Source organism: Psilocybe cubensis, chromosome 11 (genome assembly GCF_017499595.1).
Source record: "Psilocybe cubensis strain MGC-MH-2018 chromosome 11, whole genome shotgun sequence".
Classification (NCBI taxonomy): domain Eukaryota; kingdom Fungi; phylum Basidiomycota; class Agaricomycetes; order Agaricales; family Agrocybaceae; genus Psilocybe; species Psilocybe cubensis.
The window spans coordinates 2,179,693-2,197,793 of record NC_063009.1 but is presented as its reverse complement, the minus strand read 5'-3'; the positions used below and the strand labels follow the sequence as shown (position 1 = coordinate 2,197,793).

The 18,101-nt window shown below is 47.7% G+C and overlaps 4 protein-coding genes across 4 annotated transcripts; all 4 read right to left on the bottom strand.

Annotated features, from left to right (window-relative positions):
• Nucleotides 1–507: 507 nt before the first annotated feature.
• On the bottom strand, nucleotides 508–4,965 carry JR316_0011780 (Nucleolar protein 6; the record flags this gene model as incomplete). The annotated part of the gene is made up of 11 exons (XM_047897425.1): nucleotides 508–639; nucleotides 699–842; nucleotides 994–2,917; nucleotides 2,973–3,097; nucleotides 3,147–3,248; nucleotides 3,303–3,358; nucleotides 3,416–3,913; nucleotides 3,964–4,138; nucleotides 4,198–4,518; nucleotides 4,574–4,855; nucleotides 4,915–4,965. The coding sequence occupies 11 exons, from the start codon at nucleotides 4,963–4,965 to the stop codon at nucleotides 508–510; spliced, it is 3,810 nt and encodes a 1,269-aa protein (XP_047743834.1).
• Nucleotides 4,966–5,265: 300 nt separating this feature from the next.
• On the bottom strand, nucleotides 5,266–7,459 carry JR316_0011779 (Cytochrome P450 monooxygenase 98; the record flags this gene model as incomplete). The annotated part of the gene is made up of 12 exons (XM_047897424.1): nucleotides 5,266–5,347; nucleotides 5,403–5,769; nucleotides 5,821–5,843; nucleotides 5,908–6,074; nucleotides 6,127–6,140; nucleotides 6,207–6,327; nucleotides 6,377–6,492; nucleotides 6,605–6,753; nucleotides 6,813–6,963; nucleotides 7,016–7,053; nucleotides 7,113–7,245; nucleotides 7,309–7,459. The coding sequence occupies 12 exons, from the start codon at nucleotides 7,457–7,459 to the stop codon at nucleotides 5,266–5,268; spliced, it is 1,512 nt and encodes a 503-aa protein (XP_047743833.1).
• Nucleotides 7,460–9,451: 1,992 nt separating this feature from the next.
• On the bottom strand, nucleotides 9,452–11,583 carry JR316_0011778 (Lysophospholipase 3; the record flags this gene model as incomplete). Its single annotated transcript, XM_047897423.1, has 5 exons — nucleotides 9,452–10,087; nucleotides 10,136–10,266; nucleotides 10,320–10,493; nucleotides 10,542–10,699; nucleotides 10,751–11,583. 5 exons carry the CDS (start codon nucleotides 11,581–11,583, stop codon nucleotides 9,452–9,454), a joined length of 1,932 nt encoding a protein of 643 aa, XP_047743832.1.
• A 1,530-nt stretch (nucleotides 11,584–13,113) lies between these two features.
• JR316_0011777 (Cytochrome P450 monooxygenase 98) lies at nucleotides 13,114–15,326 on the bottom strand (the record flags this gene model as incomplete). The annotated part of the gene is made up of 11 exons (XM_047897422.1): nucleotides 13,114–13,402; nucleotides 13,513–13,562; nucleotides 13,609–13,657; nucleotides 13,691–13,841; nucleotides 14,001–14,121; nucleotides 14,175–14,277; nucleotides 14,402–14,554; nucleotides 14,629–14,779; nucleotides 14,833–14,870; nucleotides 14,926–15,058; nucleotides 15,113–15,326. The coding sequence occupies 11 exons, from the start codon at nucleotides 15,324–15,326 to the stop codon at nucleotides 13,114–13,116; spliced, it is 1,452 nt and encodes a 483-aa protein (XP_047743831.1).
• Between the last annotated feature and the right edge of the window lie 2,775 nt (nucleotides 15,327–18,101).

Sequence of the window (18,101 nt, the reverse complement as noted above, 5' to 3'; positions counted from 1 at the left end):
AAAGACACTCAAGCTCACTGGAAAAGCAGCTCATTTATGTTTTGTTAGAAAAACTTTCTCGACAAGTCTCAAAAATCGAGCTATGCGGCGCTTTGGTGGGTGACTAGAATATAGTGTCACGTCAAAGACTACGATCTCGACGCGTCTTCATCGCGGCATAAGACAGATTTTTCGGGTTTCATTGTAAAAGCACCAGTTTATGAGAAAGGAAAACCTCTGACTATAAAAACTGAACCCAAGGAGTACGCACACACAGATTGACAGAGGTAGGACGAGATGATGAAAGAATTGAAGAAGAAAAACATACATCAACGCAAATGCGCAGCGACTACATCTAGCCTGCACAGCAAAAAGTTGAAAAATTAAAGCAACCAATACGTTGAACATTAAACATGAGACAGAAGATATACTTTTGTAAGAGCACCCTCCAAACCCCAAACCCCACCCCAGCCCAACCCAAAACCCAACCCAACCAACAATTTCCCACTTTTCTCCTTTCCTATTGTTCTACTTCACAACCACAATCTTCTTCACCATCCCCGTGCCCATCCTTTCCATCTCAGCAAGGACCGAGTCCTGGTTAAGCACGACGAGATTTTTATCCTTTTCCTTCGATTTAGACTTCGACGCGTCCTCCGTCTAAAATTCAGACAGGCAGTTAATTAGCATTCACGAACAAAAGAAAAAAAAAGAGCTACACTCGCCCTTTTAACAGGAGCACAAGAGAACCCGCCCAAAACTCTAAACGCACGCGGCTCTCTCACCGTCGGATCCCACACACCACCAATCTGTGTCCCACCAAGCGGGTCATAGAACAATTTACACGTGTCCATGTAAATCCGCTGTTGATAATAAGAACATAATGTATCAGTTAAAATGTCCATTATCCAAAAAAACGAACCAAAAAAAAAGGAGAGAGAGAGAAAACAAGTGATTCAAGAAAACACCACACCAAGCATAAACACAAACACCAAAACGTAAACACAAACGTACCTGAAGATCATCAAAGTACATCCGCGCAGGATCAAACCCAGGCATCACCCGCACACTCTCCTCCTCCTCCTCCCTCGTCCTATTCGCATACTTTCCACCGCGTCCCAACAACACTTCCACATCCACACCAACATTATGCACATAGCGCGGTATCACACCCGGATCAAGACACAGCACGAAATCGTAGTCGTCCGTTGGGTGTATGAACATACCACGGATATCCAGCTGGCCGGACTCGAGCGTGCCTAGGTAAGCATACGTCGCACTCGCTAAAGCCCGTACACGGTGCGCAACGACGAGGTCGGGGCCTTTGTACGTCCACACGTGTCCTGACGGATCGTGCTCCGTCGATACTTTCCACACGCTCTTATTCGGGCCCGCCACACTCGCCGTCGACGCTTTGCTCGTTGCCGCCGCCGCCGCAGTAGTAGTAGCAGCGGGGACGTTGCTGCCCCCGTAAAGCGGCACGAACAACCCCTCCTCCCACTTCCACTCCTTCAAAAACTGCACGAAAAGCGCAAACCCGCGCTCTTTGCTACCAGGAACAAGATGTCGCACCGTCTGCTCCACACCCTCACCCACACCCGTACCCACACCACCCACACCCACACCACCACTCCCAGCACCAGCACCCACAAACAACGACGCACAAATAACCTCCACAACCTCCTCGCCCACATGCGCACCCAACACCCAATGCGCCGCAAGCCACCGCTTCGCAAGGCGCACCGTCCCCGCAAACGCACCGTACCGATGCGCGAGCGCCGCGATGGCCCGATGGTGCCGCGGCGCGTGGACGAAGAGGCGCGTGTACACCTCCTTCGCTTTGAGCGCGGCGTGATAATCCGGGCCCTTCCTCTCTTTCTCCTTGTCCTTTGTCTTGATGTGTGGCTGGAGAGCTGCTCTCCCGCCGATGATGTTATCGAGCAAGTTCACTTCGCGATCATACCATATCCGCGCATGGAACGCCCATCCTTCGGGTGTGATAAGCTCCAGAACCGCACGGTCGACAAGCTCCGAGTCCGTCGGGTGCCCAGTGATAACCCTTGCCTGCATCCCCTGAACCGACTCCATCAGCGCAGACCCCAACCGCTCCATAAACGCCATCTTGACCACCTGCACCGCGCGAACATCGTCCGGCCACCTCGCGGACTTTTCAAACTCCAGCACAACCTCAATAGGCGGCGCATAGCGCGCGGTCGGCGGGAGCCGCTGGGCAAGTGAAGGTGGCATCGCCACGGGGCTGAACACGCTCGTATACCTCAACGCCTCCGCAATAGGGCTGACATTAAGCAACGCCAGCGGGAGCTCATCGTCGAGCTTCTTGATCTCCTTCACGAGCGCGTCGAACGCCATCATCGCGCCTTTCACCCCAGTCTGCACTTTCGCCGCCACAATCTCACCCGCAACCACAGGCGGCAACCGTATAAGCGCATCATACGCCATATCCCACGTCCCCACCTCTTTCTCCCCCAACCCAAAATGCCAACCGAGCAAATGCCTCACAATCATAGCAGGCACATGCGCCTTCTCGTCGGCAGTTTTAACATCCCACACCACGCTCTCCGCAATGCGCCCGTCTTTGAATCGGCGCAGCTCCGATTTGCTGCCCCAGAACGCGCGGAACGTTTCGAGCGCCGTTTGGTCGTTGGCGTCGGCTGCTGGGCCGTGGTCGACGAGGCGGAATGCGTGTTCGGGGTTATGGATGATGCCGATGAAGATCGTGTCGGGACTTGAAGGATGCGCCTGGGACACGGAGCGGGAGAGAGACGAAGGGTGAAGGAGGGCCACGGCACGCGAGCGGTCGCCGAGACCTTGTCGGACGATGGTGCTTATTGACGACAGAAGCGCGTTAGCAGGGGATCCGATGTCGAGTGTCGAGTGGACGGAGGTGTTTCGAGGTTTCGCGGATGTGAGATCAACACTGTACAGAAGCAAATCAGATGTCGCTCAGAGCATAAAAACTTGAGATTGTGTACCGAAGGATGACATCGAAACGCGTTGAAAGATCTCTACAGTCCTTCAAAAAGACTCCGTTGAATGGGTCTCCGGAAAATGTGGTTTGGTTGAGCGCTTCGAGTGCTTTCGTGGCATCATAACGTAGCTGTCGAGTGTCAATACGTATGGATTGATGGTTAAATGAGTAGACATACCAGCTCCAGAGATCCAAGCGGCACTCTAGCCAAAACATTTGTCAAGGATAACGAATCGACGAAAACAGCGCCTGTATGCTCCTTGTATTCCTCAGGTGGGAACTACAAGCGACACCGATCAGAAAGTGAATATCTTTTCGACAATGAACGACAGACCTTATGGCCCTCAGCAGCCTTCACAAACACCGAATCTTTCTCAAAATCATGTTTGGCTAAAACATACATTGTTAGTATGCACCCTCTAAACGAGCAACAGAAAAAAGACGCACCTAAAAATTCCAAAGCGGCTTTGAAAAGCTGGTACGAACTGAGACCCTTTCCAACCGACCGTCTCCGGCTAGACTTGGGCGCGTTCGGGCGCGCCTCTTCCCCATTCAACAGCAATGCAAGAAGAGACCACCACCAAGGCCCTGCACCCTCGAACCCCTGGATGCACATTTTCGTCCCCTCACTGTACCCACGCTGGTTGGCCCACACCCGGAGAAGCGTCAGCGCGTCGGAGAAGGCTGGGACTTCATTTTGTAGCGCATGCACCACAATAAGCTGGTATTTGGGCAGGAGAGTTTGTAGAAGGGCAGTGTTGTACAACGGGGTGGGAAGGTGCGTGGGGTGTGTAGTGTCGTCGTGAGCCGTCTCGCTCGCGGCGCTGACGCGAATATTTGAGTGCGAAGGCGAAAGTCGGTGGAGGGGGATGGGTGAGGTTTGTGATAGCACAGGTAGGATGCAGATTTTGGCGTTTAATTTGGTGAAATCGGTGGCCGAATCGTCTGTGCAGAGTAAAGTGAGAAATTTTAGCATCGTCTCCGATATATAGTACCTTTTTTTGGTGTCAAAACAAGCTTCGTGAGACGTGGATCACCTTGTAGTGATTCATAAGAAACGTCCACATTGAGTGTTTTCGACTTTTGGATCGCAGCTGCGATATTGGCGAGATAGAACGATCTTTTATGGAAATAACGACCATTCAAATAATCCTTTTCTTGGAACAGGGTCTTGAGAACAACAACAACAAGTCAGAGGCGTCAAGAAAAAAACATCAAATGAGACGTACATTCGGCATTTCCAAAGCCAAATCAACTCCGAATGGTTGTCCGTCCTTCGCCTTCACGCTGATTTTGTTCCCCCAGCTCCCAACTAATGTGATTTCGGTCGGGGGCTCGTATGCGACTTTCCAGTTGGTATCTTCCGTTGGTAGTGGTAACGAGTATGGGACGGCAACGCCCTTTTTCATGAGTTTTCTGGCTGCTTCTAGCGGATGCGCGGGTGAAACCGAGGGTATATCTTTGATGAAAGTGTGTAATTGGAAGAGGAATCGTTCGAGAGGAGGCACTCTTGACGCTTTCGGTCGAACATTAGGTAGCAGAGCATCCACCTGGAATAATTACGATTAATTTGGTTATTTGAGACTGAGTAATAGAGATACGTACTTGCAATTTGAAAGAACCCGACTTGAATAAGTCGCTAGCATCTCTGATGGCCCTCAGCTCTTCTCCCGTCGGCGGTTTGTGCGATTTCTTGCCGGTAGGATGTGTATCAGGTAGCGTGTCCATGGTCGATCCAATTCCCTTCCACTCTTCTTCCTCTTCTCCTACATCCAATCCATGCATTTCCGCATCACTGGGCTCGTCACTTCCCTCTACCTCACTATCGTCCATAACGCTGTCCTGGTCCTGGTCCATAGCATCATCTTCCTCAATCCTAGGCGACTTCTGTCATGAAGGAACATTTAGCCAACGTTGCTATCCAGAAAATCTTATTCATAACGTACCTCTCGTTGTGATGATGGTCCTGCGACCTTCCTCTTGAGATTTTTGGCCATCAGGTGGATGTGAATAAGGTCCAAAATAGTGTCAAGACCCAGCAAGTCCAGATGGGAGTAAAAACAGCACAGCCACTGACATCAGATCACTCGGCCGGGCCGATCGATGTACACGAGGACACGAATTCGAGCCTCGCTCAACGCGTTAATTCTGCGTCATTTTGTTTTGAACTTCAACCATTTCAGCTTAAAATTCCCAATTTATAAAATTCATGAATGACCCATTTTAAACGAAGATACTCTTCGAATAATTACAACTTGAATAGAATACTGTCTAAGTGATATCCATCTACATATAATTTAATTAAGTTCAGTTTGTTCAATGAGTCTCCGAGCGGCATCATCCCTTGGCTTAATCGAATATTTGAAAGGGAGCGGGTGACTGGAAAACATATTAGTATCAATCTAACAAATCGGTATATAAACACAAAACCCACCAAACCATTCCCTTCTTTGAGAACTCTGGGGTAACGTGAATAGGACGGCCCATGTCATCCAGCGCAGGCCGAATATCATATACGCTCAAAATAGAAGCAATTGATATCCAGACCTGAAACTCGCCCATGTACTTTCCTGGACATGCCCGACGACCGTAGCCGAACGCGGCAGACAGTGGGTCCATGGGAGAGAGCTGCTGCAATCCTTTATCTGCATCACCCATAAATCTATCTGGGTTGAAGCGACGCGGTTCGGGGTACGTTTCCTCGTCGTTGAAGATACCCCATGTATTTCCGATAACTATAGTTCCGGCTGGGATATAATATCCGTTGTAAACATCAGCGTTGGTAGCCACATGTGGCAGTCCTGTAGTGGAATTGTAAGGCGGGCTGTTTATCGCGTTTTTAAAACACGTACCTAGTGGGGCAACTGGATTCCACCTAAAGTTGGAAACAAATTCAAAATTGAGGAGGGCATCAATCATAAGGCAAGAATGTATCATACCGGAAAACTTCTTTGACTATCGCTGAGATAAATGGAAGTGATTCGCGGTCTATAGCCTCCGGAAGGCGATCTCTGCCAATGACAGTATCAAGTTCTTTTTGTGCCCTTGCTTGTATCTCAGGATGTGTAAGCATCGCAAGAACGAAAGTAGCCAAAGTGGATACGGTCTGAAGTAAAACCATCAGTCAACAAAGAAGCCCTTGAAATCAAATTGCATACGCTTTCAGCAGAGGCTACGAAAAAGAAAGAAGCATTTGAATTTAGAGGCAAGAAACCTGTAGAGATTTGGTAGCTCATACCTGCATACACCAAAGCGGCACAATCTTTAACAACTAGTTGCTCGTCCTCGATGACCTCACCCCTCGAATCCAGATCATTGAGTAGATTGGAAACAAAGCAAGGCTCTGCAGTTCCCGCTTTCTTCAAAAAGTGTCAGATGCTAGTATCACGTAGATTAAAATTAATTTACCATTCCATCAACAACTGTTTTGAAAGGATCGTTCCTCATGCGATTGACTGCGTCGCGCCATTCTCTGGCTTTGCGCTTGAAACTTGCTTTGGGTATCCACTCACTGTACTCAAAATCTCAGGTTATTTTTAAATCGAATCAGTATCATAAAAACGTACGGTACGTGTTTGACTGTTTTTCAGAAGAATTTTAGATACTTAGACCTGGTAATGGGCAAACCAGACTCACGGATTGGTATGAAATTAACGAGGAAGGCACCTGGGCTAGTAGCGACTGCTGCTCCTTCTAGTGCCGTCCGAGCGATCGATACATACGGGTCATTTATATCAGCTATCTGGATTCCATAAGTCACTTTCATCACAAGGGATGCTGCATTCCTGTACAAAACAAAAAATACATATAGTTGTATGGGACGTATAAAGTAAAAGGTACGAACTGTCTTAAGTTATATTCCAGGCTTTCCGGGTATCGAAGGAATCGACGAAGCAATCCATGAGCTTCGCGAGTTTGAATAGGGAAATATGATGGGGCCATGGACGGTTGAAATTCATGATGGAAAACACGGCGATGTGTCCTCCATCGGTCGCCTAGTACATAGTTGTTAGTTTACTGAGAAGTTGGCAGAATTCGATGACCTACCATAAGGCATGTTCGATAAGCTGAAATCCCATCCCATGCTTAAAATGAAGGTAGATCAGCATTTGACTTCAAAACAAAATAATAAATGAATTCTCACAGGTCATGGCTCATGGGAGATTGGAAACGATCAGAATAATTAGCAGATCGTTTCTCGAATAAATCGCCAGCAGTCTTGAAAGAGCTGACTAGCAGTATGTTGACGCCCATTGTACTCATGTACACCAAATCGCCTATAAAAATGTTTCGATGTTGTTGGTCGGTGTCATTTCTAGCATTAACTCGGAAGGCATTACCATATTTCTTGGACAGATCCTGGAACGTGGCACTTTCGTTGGTCCGTGGAATATCAAAAAAGTTCCCGACAAGTGGCAGAGGCTTAGGTCCAGGAGGATATGGAATTCTCCCTGGATTTGTGTTCCTGGAAATACGCCTTTGATACAACATGGCAAAAATTAAGGTGGCTGTAAAAAGAACTGAGAAAGAGGAGACTTGAGGCAAAAAATCAGTGAGCATAGTAGTAAAAGAAAAGAGCCCTGTGTAGATGAGATATGCTAGTTAATACAGAGACATACCTGTAGCACTGGTATTTATACGAGATTCCAAGGCAGACGTATTCTGACATACTCGCCCAAAACATAACAGACTCCAAATAGAAATCCCGAGCACGGTGGCAGTAGGACTTCATAGACTTATTGCAAAGTGAACAGAATGAAGACAGCGAACGGTAAAACGTGCATCCACAAAATCGGCCACACAGTTTCACTGGTCCGTTTGCTTCATCCTGCCACCTAAATTGGAAACAAACCCGTAGGAACCAGAAGACATACGAAAATCGCCGATACCACCAGATCCGGACATGACTGGCGCTCCGAATGGATGACGAGTTGGCGTTTACGAGCCGAGCGGAGGTACATTGCGTAGGCGGCAAGACATGATCTTATTGGGATTTGCATTATGATAACCCACCATCAAGGCGTGCATAGAACACCGAGAATTTTCTATCTGCAAACCTCTTCCAAGGTACAAACTCATCACACGATATTCGATCCTTTTGTCCGTATCCCATACAAATTAATGCCATTCAGAAATCTGCTCCGTGACCTTGTAATTTAGTAGCTGGAATCCGAGCAGGCCGAAAGACAGGTACTTCACAGTGGTCCGTTAGCACAATTACTAGATAAATAACTCGAAATAACCTAGTTCTGGTTAAGCACTCGGTTGCTCACTGTTGGGATGAGTAACTGCTGAGTAAAGACGAACATAGCATTTGAAAAAGTTGCTCGGTAAAAACAGGGTATAGTGATCCGGCAACGGATATTTCCGAACGGATTTAAGTGTTTATTTATAGAACAATGACTCCGATTGAAATTCGTGATAAGTTGGTGAGTCAATGGCTCAACCGTATTGCCTATATAACCTTTTACAAAGTCATAATAAATCTTTATAATGACGAGTGCAGAAGTAATGCATCTACAACTTTCTAAAAAATTTAACCTCTCGTCGTTTTCTTGATTTTTAAAGTTGGTCGAAGCAAGCGAATCCCCAAGATGAAAAACCTATCAGCCTGCTCGTATGCTTTTGAGTCGGTACCGTTTTCAGAATGCAGTACGAAGTTCAAGTTCCGGGTCGAGTTCCATCCATTTTCCTTTCTCGATATTTTTAACACAAAACGTTCAAACCCTTGTTAATAATCTACAAAAACTTCATCCTCCAGCCTTCCAAGGAGGTCTGTGTCATGTCATATGAGATGAAGTTCGATGCATCAAAGTCGTTTCGATTCCTGTTTCAGACTCCATTTATCCATCACTGACAAAATCCCGCATAAGCGGTTCCTAAAAGAATGCGCATGTACTACAGTAACGAAAACGCCGACCAGCGTCTACTACATATGCAAGCGCCGGGCAGTCTTTCCGAAACCTGAACAGATCAGTAACTTTTTCCATTTGCGACATATCACCATTGGAGAAATCCGCTTCCTTTCATCCGAACATTTTACAAACTCGGCATTATGCTGAGTTGATTTAGTTGTATGTCCATGAGCAACATTGCTCAAACCTGAGATAGTTCAACGGAAAGCGCGGTATTTTTTCAGTTTCAGAGTTTCAGGCGCCTTTCAAACTTTAAAATTCGGAGTTAGCAATCTAGCTCAGATATCAACCGGTGTGTATTAGATTAACAACACTAACAACAGAATATCACATTAAAACAACAATATTTAATAACAAAAAAGAGTGTAGTACTAGTCGAACAAAGAACGGCGGGATCTAAGCAGAGATGTAAATGTTACTGCAAGTCCCAAATATTTTAGCTTCATAAAAATAAAGCTTTAACAATCGGTCGGTGCGTTGGTTAGTCATGTATAAAAGAGCTCAAGTTTGGCTTGTAAAGCCACCACCAGGATGAAGTCTTCTCCAATATCTCTCACCTCAAACCCCTTCACTCCCGTCCGTCCCAACAATAATTGTTGAAACACTCAGCACAAACACCCTGCCTTCGCTCTCCGCGCCTCGCGCGCGCACGGTCAACAACGGCACAGGCCAAGCAGGTACTCCACTGCTGTCCTGGCGCCACAGATGTAGAGTTGAGCCCAAGACCTTGGGTGGCAATGGCGAACGATTCGTCCATGAACGCCTGCGCCATTTCTTTCGAATACGTAGTCTGTACCGTTGGTGTACCCGTCAGGCCTGCCTCACCCTTTGCGCGCTTCTCGGCACTGGCACCGCCGTTGGCGACATATACAACGATAGGGGCACCGTTCCGCTCATCCTCAGGAAGACACCCAAAGATCGTAGGGCGAAGGGTCAGCCCCTTGTCGATGAAGGTCTGCGGCGACGCTGGCACGCGCGGGAAAGGGTACAACTTTCCGGACGAGAAACGCTTCGCGCGTGCGGCGGTGTTGACGATGTCGCTACCGTTGGTGTAAGAATTTGGCAGGTCGGCGGGGGCGTCAACTGCATAGATGACATCTACGCCGCGCGAGCGCATAATCAGAGGTTGGAGCGGTAGAACTTCTCCATTGGAGCCTCCGTCGACGAGAGAGAGATATGATTCCGAGGAAGATGGGTATGTACGCTATTAACGTGAGTTAATTTATGTATTTCACAAGGAACATATACGTACAGGATTAACACCCTTGAATGGATTTGGCAGCGCGGCAGAGTCCAGCCGCACGCTCACAGGCGACGGGAACGTCGCATTGATCACATTTATCAACGCGCCTTCTTGTGTATAAGGCAGCAAGTTTGTCGTTCCTGTTCATGGTTCCTGTTAACCATCACTCGAATATATCGAAGCGGAAACGAACCATTCAGATAATTAAACACACTGCTGCTGATCCCAGCAACATACGCGGCCTGGTCGACACCCTCGAAGCACTGCGCGTCGACCTTGTTGGGGCCTGTTCCAAAGGCGGGGGTCGATCCAAGCAGACGCGTAGGGATGAAAGACGCCAGCGAGGGGTCCCAAGAGCCGGTTTCAACTGAAGGGTATTTAAATACCGAGTTAACGCAAAGGCAAGAATACGTACACATGTTAACCTCCCAAATCTCGCTTCCAACAGGGACACTGTTCCCAGGTACAATATCGGCCAACTGCTTAGGGTCGTTCGGGTTTTCGACAAGCGCAGGAGGGATCGCATTCCACACGACAATAGGGAAAGGCTGGGCGTGTGCTTTGATACTTGGTCTACAATTTTTTGAGCAAAAGGACATGAGAGAAACGACGTCATGAACTCACAGATCCTTCAGACCACTGAAAGTTATCCCATCGCCATGGGGGCCAGGGTTCAAAATTGTATCAGCTGTTGTTCCATTCACGAAATGTCTTGCAATCATTCGCGTCCACCCGTCGGCCAGAGTGACTGGGAAGCCTGCGACGACCTTTGGCACGAGCTCACTCAGAACGGCCTGGAAGTACCCAGCGTTTTGGAGCTCATCCGCACCTGGGGCAGTGATATCAAGCTCGCTGAGGAACCCGCCAAAGTGATCATTGGACGCGGGCGCGTTGGAGGGGAACACGAGCTCGGGGACTGTGGGAAAGTTGGCCTGCGCGAGCGCGGTGGTAAACCAGGCGCCTCCTGAGAGTCCGGCGAGGTACGTAGCAGCTTGCAGAAGCCCGTTCGATCCCGTAGGATGGGTTGTGTTCCGGCCGTCAATTGAGGTGAGCACGCCCGCAGCAAAGTACGTTGCTCTTAAACCACCACCAGAAAGCGCGATGCCGAGCTTGGGCAGGTCAGCGGGTCGGGAAGGAATGTATGGGCGTTTCGGTGGCTTGGGGTCGAGGATTTCGGACACATACGAAGGGAGATCGGTACCAGGAGGCAAGGCAGCGCGCACAGAGGCGAGATACGTTTTCCATGCATCTGGGAGGACGTTCGCCGTGCGGCCCGAAACATAAGCGCGTTCTTCAGCAGAAAGAGCGGGTGCAGCTACAGGTCCAGCTGGTCGGATGAAATTGCGAGGGCATGCGACCTTGGAAGGACCGGTCTGGGCGAGAGTAAGGGGGAAAAGGGAGAGGAAGGAAAGGAAAAGGATGGTGGCAGCACAGCGGGTGAGCTGTGGCGGGGCCATGGTGGTGAGCTGGGAAAGGAAAAGAAAAAAGAAATATGGCTCACCGCTGCTCGCTCGCCAGTTATATCTTATGCACGACGCGAAGCTTGGTTTGATCATCATGTGTTTTGGCCCGTCGATACCACGAAGTCTATCTGTAATCTTCCGGTAGAATTAGCGCGCGAGCGGAGTTTGAACCACTCTACGGCCCGACATTTTGTACCCAGAGAAGTACTTCGATTTTCTTGAATATGAGCAGAAGACATAACGGACTTGCGACTTTTTGTTTCTTCTCAATTTACTGTTTTGTTTACATATGTACAACGCCAGCGGTGAAGGATGCTGCCCAGGCAGCAGAAGATCGGCGTCACCATGCGTGTACCTGGGCAGCAATAGTCTCATAGGCAACTTGGCATCATTCCCGCCAATGTGCTCATTTTCAAATTGTTGCTCTGCCAATCTGATTCTCTTTGCAAATTTCACCCAGTGACCCAAGTTTCAGGTACCCTGTCTATTTCATGAAGTTTATCTACTGTGGATGGACAGTCACTCAGTTGCTCGGTTTGGACTTTGTTTCTGGCGATCTAGTGATCCGTTCTCCATGAAGTCGCTCAAGCAGAACAGCAGGGTACCCATAATCTAGAAAATTTACAAGTTGATCAGTCACCATCCACCGTCGTCCAGTAACCAAAGGCTGAAGCGCTCATTCATCATTCACAACGTGACTCGTTTTCAGCTTCTCAAACGGCAATCAGGCAATACCGAGCTCGCCTTTTCCTTCGCAATTCCTAGCGATTCCAGCATCACCCTCACAACAGGAAAGGACCGGAAACATGGTTTTCCGATATGTTTTTTTTTTTCTTTGGTAGAACGTTTATAGTAGCCAGGGTAGCTCCTCACCGTGCCTCCGGCCCGCTGAATGACACTGATGAATTGGCCTTAATAGGGTGCCTCCTGATATGAGAAGAAGCAATATAAATGGATCGGAAGGCGGATTTGGAGAGGAAGGGCATTGTACTGCAAGTAAATATGTGAACGCGAGGTTGCTCATTTGTGGTTCGTCGCACCACAACCGTTCCTAAGAGGTACACTGAATATTCTCAGCATAACACATATATCCAGTGATGATTAAGCTCTTGGAACGTGTCTGGGCGCTTAACAAGTTTCATTGTCTTGGAACCCATTCCGTTTTTCTCAAGTAAAGTATCAATTACATAATCGTGTCTTCCTAATACATGTAACGATAAAAGAAAACCTTCAATAGTCAAATGTTAAACAAGAGGGCAATAGGATCATTTTATGATTTTATCTGGTAATTAGAAAAATTATCGAGATTTTGAGAATAGTGTTGAAATGACTTGTATTGAGTAAAGTATCCGGGCTGGAGAATTTACGAAATTACCCTAGTTAAGCTACATAGCCTCTGTTTGCTCAATTAGCGCCTTAGACCACTCCCCCCTGGGGGCCATTGAAAATTTGAATGGCAATGGGTGGCTTGAGGAAAATTGTCAGCCATGATTCATCGGTTCGAGTCCATGCCAAGTCCCCAGCTCACCAGATCATGCCGGAAGAAAACGCCGGTACCACCTCAATCGGACGTCCATTCTCATCTAACGCTGGGGTAATGTTGAAAGCGCTCAAGATACATGCGACGGATATCCACACTTGCGCTTCACCCATGTGACGACCGGGACAGAATCGTCGTCCATACCCGAATGCTACGGAGAGTGTATCCGTAGGCGAAAGATGCTGGGTTGGGCCTTTATCTCCTTCGTTCATGAACCTGTCTGGGTCGAAGCGCCGTGGATTTGGATACAAATTTGGGTCATTCAATATCCCCCTTTAGAAAGTGCGGAAGTCCGGTTAATGCAAAGACTTAGAAGAAGAACCTGTACAAATAGAACTTGCCAAGAGTTTCCAACTACAATGGTTCCAGCTGGAATGAAGTACCCGTTGAATTCATCATCGTGGGTCACCATATGTGGAAGACCTTCAAGTGGCTATATATCGATGCGACATGGAAATGGCGAACGTTGAAGGACTCACCGAGAGGTGCCACAGGATTCCAACTTCAATGTAGATAATGAATTCACCTCTTTGAATATTTTAAAATAATTGCAAAACATACCGTAGGGTTTCTTTCACAACGGCTGATGTATATGGAAGCAGGCGCCTATCATTGAAGTGCGGGAGTCGTTCACGCCCAACTACGTCATCCAGTTCTTTCTGTGCCTTTTCTTGAACCTCCGGGTGTGTTAGAACTGCCAAAATGAACGAGGCTATGGTGGAAACAGTCTGGTATGAGACAGTTAGAGTATTCCATGGATTCAGATACGGACTTCAAACCGTGTCGTACACTTTCGGCCCCAGCTGCAATGCAGACAAAAATAAGATAGTCATCATTGGGTGTTTTGTTGGAACCGAAAAATGTTACGTACCCGCATACGCAATACCAGCACAATTTTTGATAGTTTCAATCTCATCATCCTCTATGATCTTTTCGGAAACGATGTCATTCAGCAAGTTGCTGACAAACGACGGGGGTGCCTTTCCCGATGCCTAAAGTACGGGGTGAGCATTAGATAGTAGATTCTGAATCCCGGTTCAAGTACCATATCAGCAACTACAGTTGCGAAGGGTGCTTCCCTCATTCCTGTTACAGCTGCACGCCATTCACGTGCTTTGCGCTTGAAGGAAGCGCCAGGGACCCACTCACTTAATCATAGCGTCACTTGAGTAACCCGAAACCATCATGCGGATAAGAATAGGACGTACGGAATATATTTCACTGAAAAAAGAGGGGATGAACGCGGATTCAATGTTCTTATATTGGATTCACGTACGGGAGGGCATCAGATCCACCAAAAACGCCCCTGGGCCAGCAGATTTGGCCATACCTTCCAGCGCCTTTTCAGCAAGTGCAATGTATTTATCATCCGTCGATTCGATGGTTATGCCATAGGTCACACTCATTATGACGGCGGCGGCGTTGCTACGACGACTCAATGATTAGAACAGGCGAAGACGAACGTCTGTGTCGGCGTTTCATTTAAATAGTCTACTCACTGGCGCAGGTGGTGGTCAAGTCGATCGGGCGAGTGAAGGAGACGCCGAAGCAGTGAATGCGCCTCTCTTTGCTGGATGGGCCAGAAAGATGGGGAGACCGACTGTTGGAACTGGTGGTGAAACATGCGACGGTGTTTCCTCCAGCGATCACCTAACATGATATGTGATCAAAACAATGCTGATGTTACTACATAACTCACTTACCATAGCGCATGTGGCCGAGACTGAATCCCCACCCCATCCTGTGATCAATCCATTAGCTAAACCTAGAAAGTTAAAAAGTTTCATAGAACTTACAATTCATGGCTCATAGTCGATTGTATGCGGTCCGAATAATTTGCCGACCTTTTCTCAAAAAGCTGATTCGCGGTTTCGAACGAGTTTACGAAAAGGATATGCTTCCCAAGGGCACTGAGAAAGACCAAGTCGCCTACGAAGTAGAATTGTCAGCGTGGGCACTGGAGCGTGGCAAATCAAAATTTACCATATTGTCTTGCTAACGCTTGATAGGTTGCCGTTTCATTATCACGCGCGATGTCGAACAGGTTTCCTATGATTGGGAGGGGTTTAGGTCCGGGTGGATATGGAAGATTTCGAGGGTTTGCAAGTCGATGTACTCGACGTCGGCGAAGAGCACTATAAACAAGAAGAACGACAAGAAAGAAAGCTGCAGCGTGGAAAAAAGAGATAGAAGTCATTTGAGAGGTGTTAAGTATCGCTATGATTCGATGTGGAGTGAAGAGCGCTACTTTGATGGTTTTGAACTTGTCTGAAACTACTTGAATTTATATACAGGAGCAGGGCCAATTACGAACTGCAACTGTAAGCCACTCAGTCCTAAAAACAACAAACCACGATAGAGCGCCGATGGACAAGTCATAAGTCCTCGGTTGATGGATCAATTGGAACGGTAAAAATCTGGACAGGAGAAATAACTTTGGTCTTTTTCGGTTCAATATCGAGGTCGATCTATTGAGCCTTGCGAACACGAGTTACGACCAAGCCTTGCCTATCATGAGGGGATGACAATGTCGATTCCCGAAGCAGTATCGCCCTGTAGAGAAAGCACGTACAAGTTTAAATTAGGCTAATTGTATCCCATATATGAGACGCTCACAACAACGAGAGTTCTCGGAAGATGCGGTGTGTAATGTCCAATTCTGTTCGCCAGTGCCCCACCTAGTAAGCAGAGCGCCGCTCTGTGGTTGCTATACTACAAGTTTAATTTAGCACTTGAGGCGCCCGACAACATGGCTCATATTATCCTCCCTTCTATGGCATCTGTCACATAAGCGTTTGACGATGCCATGGCCAATAGACAGGTTTCTGAAGGTAAAATCGTGATAAAATCCCGTCCAGCAGACAAAAAAATTTGCATTTTCTAATGCCGATCACAACAACGTAGAGGAAGACGCTTGAAATGCAAGGTGAGCACATAGATGGAAAACTAAAACGGCGCCCACTCCAATGAAAGCCAGTGGGATATTTCTGTAAACTCAAAGGCTGACCCCTTCAATGGGTTTACACATATGTCTTTTGGAGCCTTAATATCGAATAACTAGTCTGCTTCAAATTTTACACCAAAGTCAAAGTTTGTCGCACCACATCGATCGAGGCAAATGTGCCTATTGACACGGTAGTAGGATCCATCGGAAAGGTATTTCTCACAATGTTCAACGATGGTTTTCGTGAATGACTTCGAAAGGGTTTAGTCGCTACAACATCAACAGTTACAAGAGTCATTTACACAGATCGAAAAAAGTTTAAAAATACCAACAACATTGAAGCAAATATGTTCTGCCTTTCTGCCCGGGAGACTATGTCAACGAAAAACCACCGAAGTCCAAGAAAGCTTCTCCAAGAGACATTTTGCGTACTACCAGGGCCTCGACGATAAGTCGAGGCTGATCTTTTGATCCGTCTTCTCCACCACTAAGGGCACCAACCATTCCTATAGCAGATGCATCAACATCCAAATGAGATTCTCCAGTCGAAGATGCAGAGAAAGTCGGGAAGGAGGGCACTGCCGTTTTGGGGGACGGAAACACATCGTCATCGTCTCCCAGGTCATCTACGCTGGACATTTCAAGAGTGGCGGACGGTTCAACGCCAGGTATTTGTGCAGGCTCCTCGACAATACCGACGTGAAGATTCTCTAGAGCAGGGATGAGTACCGAAGTCTCGTTGGCCGCAGTCCCCATCGCTCGGGCTTCTAATGCTTTCCTCTTTTCTTCACGCCGCTTGTCACGAGTCTGACGACGGTTGAGACCTTTATCAGACTTAACTTCATTGATGACAGTTTGATCGGTGTTGTGCGCATGAGAAGACGAAAGCATGTTGAGGTGCTTATACTTTTTGACCTTTCTCGCTTTGCCTCCAGTTGAATGGGCATAGTGCGGGTGATTATGTACGCGAGTCCGTATTGGACGTGGCTTGAAGACGGAAGATATCTCGAGATCAATGGAAAACCTCGGAGCTGAAACCCGTTCATCGTCTGCTGCGTCAGCAGGGTCATCGCAGTCGGACTCCGGGGAAGAATTTGGCACAGTGGCTGTCTGTTGTGGGGGTTCTTTATCCAGCACAACGGTGAGAGACATGTCGTCAATGTCAACATCCGTTCCCGACAATGACTCCATCTCCGTTTCGGTCTCAGTGGTGACGGTAGAGTAACCTCCACTGTCTTGCTTATTTATTCTCTTCCCACCAGATGCTGCCCATTCGCCATTACGCCTCGCCAGGGTGACCATTGCCGCAGGTACTTCAATTTCCTTCACCACAATCACACTAGCACCAATCTCTCCTGCCATCATCTCCAAAGTCTCTAAGCTCTGCTCGAGCTCCTCCCTAGGAAGTCCAATCAAGTCCCCAGAATCCGCTACGCCGAGCTCGTAGTAAGCCTGTCCGCCTCCCTCAAGTAGCCTCCACTTCATTTGAGTAACTAATCGTGCGAACCGGGCTGGAGATGGATTGAGAAGCTGCAATTTGTACTCCACATTCCCATCGTCAGACTCCGGTACAAGTCGTGGTATGAGCTCGAGTGCAAGAGGGCTGGGTGTGTGCGCGCGTCCTTGACTGGGCACAGGCGATGGTGGAACGGATATCAATGAATCCCAGGGGCTAGGCACTCTAGGACTCTCAGACTCGGATTCTCCAAACATCTGTGAGTATTGTGTGTGGTGTATATCGACGACCTATGTGTATAGATATAGTTTTTGCTTTGAATAGTAGATGTTGTGGAATATTCGAGTGATCATTGTCAGGTAGTAGGTTGTTTTGAAATGAGTTTACAGTTCTGATTCTGTGGGTAGTTTATAAGTATTTGCAGACGTTGGTAATGACTCACTTACCACTCAACGAGTAAACATGACTCAAGTAAACAATTTATAAAGGATGATTGTGCTGTGAGTGTGGGGAATATGTACAAAGGGTCGGTGGCAATCGGCTGGCCATTCGAGTCAGTGCACCATTGTTTG